This window comes from Quercus robur, chromosome 12 (genome assembly GCF_932294415.1).
Source record: "Quercus robur chromosome 12, dhQueRobu3.1, whole genome shotgun sequence".
NCBI classification, from domain to species: domain Eukaryota; kingdom Viridiplantae; phylum Streptophyta; class Magnoliopsida; order Fagales; family Fagaceae; genus Quercus; species Quercus robur.
Window position 1 is genome coordinate 31,416,712 of NC_065545.1, and position 7,756 is coordinate 31,424,467.

Here is a 7,756-nt window from a genome sequence, read left to right on the forward strand (position 1 = left end):
ACAAAAAGAAAAGTGTTATAACATAATCTACTCACTCTTCTGAAGCAGGGGATGTGATGATGAGACTTGAGGGTTGCTATTTGTGGTGCGTGAAAGCAGGGATCAGACGCTAAGAAAATCGGTTGGTGCCTAGAGGAGAAAGCCCTTTTCTGATAAATTATAGGAAGTCCAATGAATCATACAAGTTTCAGGAGTTTGGAGACTTGCTTTTATTTCACTATAGCCATTTATACTTGTATAAAGCTTAAGCAAATCACTTTTTATAAGATATGGATCCTTCCGGAAGTACTATATATGAAGTTTATTCCCTCCATGCACAATACTAATTTCTTTTTGGCTGATATGCAAAATAGTAATTTAAGACTATATTTATTTGCAACATATATGATATATTACAGAACATCACTCCTAATTATTTCAAAATCCCCACATTTTCTACATCAACTTGAAAGCCTCTAGTAATATTCTCTATCAATCTACATACTCACATTGTCTAGGTGTCATTCTCTAATAGCCGAACACCTTGATATTAAACGTCCATCCTACTTGTTCCTATCTCAGAATCCAAAAGTACCATCTAAACAGAAGGTAAGATCTTCAGGTAGTTATATTACTAACCTATTAGCATACATGTAGGGAGCAATAGATAGGGATTTCTTAGTTTCAACATAGTATAACTACCAACATCAAAGTCTATCCAAAACATGGTATTTTTGAAAGTTCAGTTTACTGGTTCTATGACCAACCCTGATATATGTTAACCACCAACACCAAAGTCTATCAAAAACTACAGTTTAAATATGAAAATTTGGCAATATGATTGGATAATAGCTAGACTACCTACAACATAGTGTGATCAAGACTGTATATGTTCAGCCAAAAGGAAATAGTCAAGAAATGTTTACACCCTATCAACAATGTGAACTTGCACTTTGTTTTTCATCGTTTCTCACTTTACAGAACAAAGATGGCATTAGCACATACAAACTATGGCAATTATGGAGCAATTAGACAAAACTGTTTTAAACATAATTTTTCAAAAATTCACACAAATGAATTCACCATCTTGTTCCATATGTTTTACAAAGTTATGGAATTAAGAAGTTTAATTCTGTACTGATTTTTTTTTTGTTATTTTAGTATCCCACATGGATCTTTGTTCAGCTAAATGAATGTCATTCCCTCTAACGACTGTATCTTGACATTATTTTGCATCACAAAGACCAGTGGCTTCATCACAAAAACCATCCTTATTGAGCAACTTCTCTGGTGGAGCACTTAATAGAGGAGAAGATGGGGTACCGTAAGCATTGCGTCGACTGTTCCCACAACCTAAGCTTACTCTGGTGCTAACCCCCGTAACAGGATTTGTGCCACTTGCATACTTGCAAAGAGCCTACATAAACAAACCCAAAGATTAATAAAATGTTGAATGAAGTGAGTAATCATTGTATATAGGAAATACTCAAGTATATGACAAAAGATCATCTGTTACATATTCACTTAACCATTATTTTCTAACAAAAACAAACATTTTCTCTCACTTCTGGTCTTTAAAAAAATAATAATAATAATAATTTAAAAAAAAAAAAAAAAAAAAAAAAAAAAAGAGTAATCCAAAGCAATCATATAACAAGACAGAGTTTGTCTAAATAATAGTTAGATTCATCCAACAACAAAATGGGAAGAGATATAGCAATCCAAAAATATAAGCTTCAATTTGTTTTCCAAGTACAAGTATACTACAACTACTCTCTTGAAAACATGAGAGAGTGAGCTCTTTCATCAACCCATATAGTGTGTTTGACATTTCATCAAATACTTGGAGTGCTAAACTTTATACTGTATATGCCTACCGAGTACTGGGCATAATAAAACTTTAAGCCTTACCTAGTAGAGGAAGGCAAAACCTCCTAGCTCGAGAAAAGTTTGAATATTTATGCTGGAAGATGAATGTCTATCCAAAAAACTTAAAATGCTAAGGATCAGCAAATATAGCATTTTTTACCCAGCTGGCTGCCAAAGAAGCTACAAATCACTGTCACGGAGTCATTTGAGCTATTCTTCTTGATACTAGCTAGTCAATGACACTGACAGAATCCTTATGTAACTTTTCAAGACTAAAGACAGCTAATGCTTAATATCAAATATGCTTACCTGAACATTTAGCATGCTTATTGTTCAGGTAGGACATGCCTCAATGGTTTTGCAAGTACATGATAAAGGATGTTTTTAAGGCTCATATACCATCTAGTGTGTGATGTGCCTCCCAATTTTGCAAAGCACATAATGGAAGTTTGGACCTCAAAGAGATAATAGGTATTGATGGATACTCATGAAGAACTAACTTAAAAAGAATGGCGTATTGGAACTATATATATATATATATATATATATAATTGTTAGAGAAATTATGGCCAAGAGGCATAAGCTTATTGTATGTAGGCTCATTACTTGTAAAGCAAGGAAAGTAATTGTAATTTTACTTATATAGTGCAACTACTAACATCCTAAAGTTTGTCAACTAATCTCAACCAAAAAGGATATTATCTATTTGAAATTATCTCATTTATCTATTTATGTCACATCATTTAAAACTTTAAAATCCAAAAAAAAATCTTGTTCCATTCTAAATAACAATTCTAACAATAATGATACAAATAGAAACAAAAGTAAGCCTACTGTAAACAATATATACCTGCTTTTGTGGAAGGTCCAAAACAGCATCACTAAAATCAGCACCTTCAATGAGGGCACCCCCAAGGTCACTGCGGGTCAGAACCGTTCTAGCCAGCACGGCATTTGTCAGATTAGCTTCATTTAACACCTATATAAAAATTCAAAGATTACATTTATAATTCCTCACAATTTTTTAATCAATCAGAAAATAACACACATTTTCCAAAACTAATCTCATAGTTTTTTTTTTACCATGCGGTCCATCAGCGTGTCACTCAAATCCGCACCTGAAAAAAAAAAAAAAAAAAAAAAAAAAAAAAAACATAAGTCCATTTGTTGGCCCAGTCCAACCCGGCCCATATGAGTCCTATAACTACTTCATCTCAGCCTGGACCCGACCCATGACAATTAGAGCTTAAAATTAGGCCCCTAAGCTATAAATATATTCTTTAAACACTAATCCTACTCGGCCTCTGACAGAAAAACAAAACCCTAAAAAAAGGAGCTATAAAACAGAGAGGGAAAATCGATGCAGGTCAGTATATTAAAAAGAAAATCTGTCATTATCAATTTTCGTTCTTTTTCTTTGTTGATCTTTATTTTTATTCTCCTGTTTTCCAAATAGAGCATGATTTGTAGATAAAATCAGTTTGTTTTTGTGATTTTTTTTTTTTTTTTTCTTTTTTACAAGAATTGAATCTGGAAAAAAAAGCAGTGAATACATTGGCATTTGGGGTTTTTGATACTCAAGAATGGTTTCAAAAACAAGTAGTGCTTCTTCTCCTAGTGTCCCAATCAAGTATAAGCTGAGGAAGGTGATGATTTACCGTGATTTTCCTAAGGGATGTGGTCCATCTAGTAAAGTTGTCCCTAAAGTGTTGCAAGATTCAGAGAAATCATTGTTGCTATGCACACTTCATGATGTAGAAAAAGAACCCAACAAGCCTGTTATGTTGACTAGTTCTCATGAGAAGGAAGGGTCAAGAATTGTGGAACCTGAGAGAGTTGGGTTGCCAAAAGCCATTTATATCTTAAAGCATGGAACCACTACATTGTCAAAGAAAGATGTGGAAAAGACTTTGAGTATATCATACCCACCTCGGCGAAAAACCTCTGCAATTCGAAGATTCCCTCTGGGTTGTGGAACTAATACTCTACCAATTAGTAAGGAAGAGGATGGGTTAACAACAGTTGACTCTGTGGGAGTTGGATTGCCAAATGCCACTGATACTTTAGGCCATGAGAATACTAAATTGTCAAAGGAAGATGAGGAAGAGTCCTTGTGCAAATTATATCCACCTCGGAAAAGAGCTAAATTTCGAAGCTACCCTTTAGATTCTGGATTGAAATCTTCACAAATTATTAGAAAGGAAGATTGCGCGATAGTGGCCATTGATGCTTCTGGAAGCAATAATTCGGGTAACAAGAGTTCATATGTGCAAAATGTACAGAAAAGGGTCATGAGAAGCGTTGAGGAGGAAGATTGTGTTTTAAGCACTTTCAAGTCCAATCTGCATCGTTCTAAGCAAAAGTCCAAAGAATCTGCACATTCTAATGTGATTGACATGAAGGATAAATCTTTAGGGAATGGTAGAATAGGTAAATTGCAAGAAAATGTTTCTGCTGGTTTGGTACTTCCAGGGCCCAGGATAGTAGTGCAGGCTTTGATGGCTGCACCAAAATGTCCATGGAGGAATGGAGGCAAAAGGAAGAGAACCTTCAACTAGAGGCAACAGGAATAGAACCTTCAAAACCGGTGGTACAACTAAAAGTGTAGGAAACAAGCAGTAACTTCCTGTTCTAGATGGATTTAATATCATTTTAGGGTGAGAGATAGAATGAGAATTCTTGATGTAGAAGTATTACAAGATGATTTTTCTACAATCAAAAGAAGTTACTTTTGTGATCTTAAAACTTAGCTTCTAGTTGCATGGCTCTTTTGTTTCATGTATATGTTGTCTATCACCTGCTATCAAAAGAAGTTACTTTTGTGATGTTAAAACTCAGCTTCTAGTTGCATGGCTCTATTATTTCGTGTATATGTTGTCTATCATCTGTTATCAAAAGAAGTTACTTTCGTGATTTTGGAAACTCAGTTTCTAGTACATGGCTCCGCTGTTTCATGTAAATATTTTGTCTGCCATTTCATAATATAAATTGTTGAGATGGCAACAAGATTACCTGTAAAATTTGCCTTGTATGCAACTGCTTTCTCAAGGTATGCACCATTGAATGTGGAACCACTAAAATCAGATTCCCTCATATCAGCAGCTGTGAAATTGGCTCTTCTGTATCAGTCATATAGATTGATTATAAGTTTATAACCACATGTTTGCACTAAGGAAATCGAATCAAGAAATTTCTGTGTTTGCTACCAAACTGACCACACAGCACAAATTTAGAAATTCTCACTTCTTGTTTAGTTGTTTTTTCAAGTCTGTTATAATAATTGAATGACAGGAAAAGAAAAAAAAAATCATGTAACAGAGGCATGGATGTTGTAATATCTACTTTTCTTTCCAACAATTTCTTTTCAAATCAAAGGTGCAATAAGAATATTACAATTTTAAATTAGGGTAGATTAAACTTCGTGCAGCATTCAAAGAGCTTTAGCATCATATACCTTAAGCCCTTTTCTATTAGTAAAGCTTCTTTAGCTTAAGGGAGAATGAAAGCCGCCAACGGCATATGATGATGTGGCAAATGCCAACATCCATGGAGAAAGAATTGAAGAAAAAGATCGTTTTATCCTTTTTCTAGTCCTCTCTAACTTTCTCCTTCAATCCTCATTTGGGTTTGTGTCTATTCACAAAGAGTAATCTTTCAGGTAAAACAGTGATTTTATTAAATTATTTCTCAATGTGTTATTGGCATTTGCCACATTATCAAATTCCGTAAAAATGAGTGGATATGCCTCATAAAGCAATATTAGTGAAACCACGGGTTAGCTCCATATTTTAAGGTATACAATTTGGGTGGCATATGTAATTTGTCCTATAAATTACTTAGCTAATTGCGTCTTACACTATTTTAAAGTTGGGGCTTTTGTTTCATGAAGCACCAAAACAATGAAGAATTTGATAATCATCTTGTAACTTCTTTTTATAGATGATGGACTATATCGTTCAATAATAATGTAGCAGAGATAGAAAATCACCTGAAATTTTCATTCACATGTACAGCTTTCCTGCATAACAAATTGAAAAATTTTACTACTTTCAGAACCCAAAATTTTTGACAAATATACCGTCATTTTGAACTAATTATACCTGAGGTCCGCAGAACCAAATTGAGCTGCTGAGCCCATCCCAAACTCACCACGAGTAGCTGCCTCAAACTTGTTGAGATCAGCAACAGCAGACATGTTGGAGCTGAAGGTAATAATTGCAGCTGCCAGTGCAGTGGAAACAACTTTCCTCCATTTCTTTGATTCTGAGTTGGCAATCGAGTACCTAGTTTCAGAACAATTCTTCTTTTCAAGCAAAATTCAGTAAGCTATGAACTATTATCTATATGTTGAGAATAGTAACTTATGCTAGAACCTAGAATATATGTACTTACCGTGAAAAGTCTTTTTTCTTTGGGTCTATCTGACTGACTATGGCAAAAGGCTTTGAGAGGGACTGCTGGGAATTTGCAACCTTTGAATTTGATGATGAAATGCTAAGGGATTTTATGGATAATGGGGAGATAGAGAATGCCATTACGGTTTTCTTATGTTCTGCAAAAGATGCAAGACAGAGTGATGTAAAGGGCGTGTGATAATTGGTTTTGGATTAACTCACATGTGAGATGTTCCTTTCCCTGCAACCAGTTGTTTTGCTAGCAGAGGATTGGTTGAGATGAGCACACATGTTCCTTTGGATTTTGGTTGTTGTTATGCCACTTGTTGGTCCTTAAAGTACTTAAGATGTCATGCGAAATCTTTTTATCCTCTGTAAAATATTTTTAGCTAAAAACATTTTAAGAGAAATCTGTATATATTTTTATGTTTAGCTGTGTTCCTAAAAATATGCTAGAAAATATTTTCCAACACTTATCTCATTGAAAACATTTCAGCCTCAAAATCAAAAAGGGTGTTTGTCCTCGACAATGCAAAATGATTTCGATTTAACCTAGTTTTTAAGCTACCCAAAATATTTGAAAATGAGGAAGACATTTTCCATAAAATTTATTTTGTCAAAAGTCAAAACAATCGGGGCCTAAGTCTATTTTATTTATGTGTTATATATATATATATATATATATATATATATATATATATATATATATATATTAAGGACTGGATTTGATCCTTGGCCCAAAGTGTGATTGGATCCAAGCCCAATAGACTCAATACAATGAATTTGTAGAAAGTGTGTTTAAGAACTAGGCTCTAATAAATGACTAAATGACTTAATAGTTAGGATGAATTTCAAAAGATAATTAAACAAAGATGGAATAAAGCTCTCTAAGTAAATTTGTCCTTAGCCCAATTCGAGGAGGTCTGTTCCAATCTATATTGATTGAAAAAGATTACAGATCTAGTTTAAGTTGTTATAGTGCTTCCTTTTACAAATTTCTGATCCCTTTTCTACGGAGGGTTTTTTTACATTATATAGTTCCCTTTTGACAATCTTGATCCTACACTTGTTGATCATCTAAACCACTACTCGAGTGCTTGTCCCATCGGACATCCTTTCTAGCGCTTTATGAGTTGGGATAGCCAATGCAGCACTGTTCAGTAGTCTTCTCCACATAAATGCGACTAGAAAGTTAGCTGCGGTGTATTCAATGCGATGGCAGCAGCTTTATTTAGATATTTCCTAACTCCCATTCTTCCAGTATGTTTGTAACGCATGCCCCCAACAGAGGAGTTTCTTGGAAGGTCACTTTAAGTGATAGGATATGCATTCGATCTGTACTTGGCTTATCCGAGAAGATATTCCTCCTCAAACCACATTTCCCAACCTTTCCACTTGCATATTACTTAGGGGACTCTGAACTTAACACTCTCACTATCATTTATTCGTCCTCGAACCAATCAACGTCTTCAACCAAAGCCCAAGACCCAATATACAATTTTGGGCCCTTATCC

General features: G+C 34.6%; 2 protein-coding genes across 4 annotated transcripts; one reads left to right on the top strand and one right to left on the bottom strand.

The window, feature by feature from the left end:
- Nucleotides 1-853: 853 nt before the first annotated feature.
- On the bottom strand, nt 854-6,508 carry LOC126708961 (thylakoid lumenal protein TL20.3, chloroplastic). 3 transcript variants are annotated; one of them, XM_050408994.1, is made up of 7 exons: nt 6,241-6,508; nt 5,949-6,131; nt 5,837-5,866; nt 4,861-4,967; nt 2,932-2,966; nt 2,699-2,827; nt 854-1,396 (listed from the first exon to the last, which is right to left on the bottom strand). In XM_050408994.1, the coding sequence occupies exons 1-7, from the start codon at nt 6,381-6,383 to the stop codon at nt 1,205-1,207; spliced, it is 819 nt and encodes a 272-aa protein (XP_050264951.1). In that variant the 5' UTR covers nt 6,384-6,508; the 3' UTR covers nt 854-1,204. The 3 variants fall into 3 exon arrangements, with proteins under 3 accessions (XP_050264951.1, XP_050264952.1, XP_050264953.1); XM_050408995.1 differs by having other exon boundaries at nt 5,949-6,151; nt 6,241-6,388; XM_050408996.1 differs by having other exon boundaries at nt 5,949-6,148; nt 6,241-6,387.
- On the top strand, nt 3,121-4,770 carry LOC126708960 (uncharacterized). Its single transcript, XM_050408993.1, has 2 exons — nt 3,121-3,214; nt 3,371-4,770. The coding sequence occupies exon 2, from the start codon at nt 3,432-3,434 to the stop codon at nt 4,404-4,406; it is 975 nt and encodes a 324-aa protein (XP_050264950.1). The 5' UTR covers nt 3,121-3,214; nt 3,371-3,431; the 3' UTR covers nt 4,407-4,770.
- Nucleotides 6,509-7,756: the final 1,248 nt, after the last annotated feature.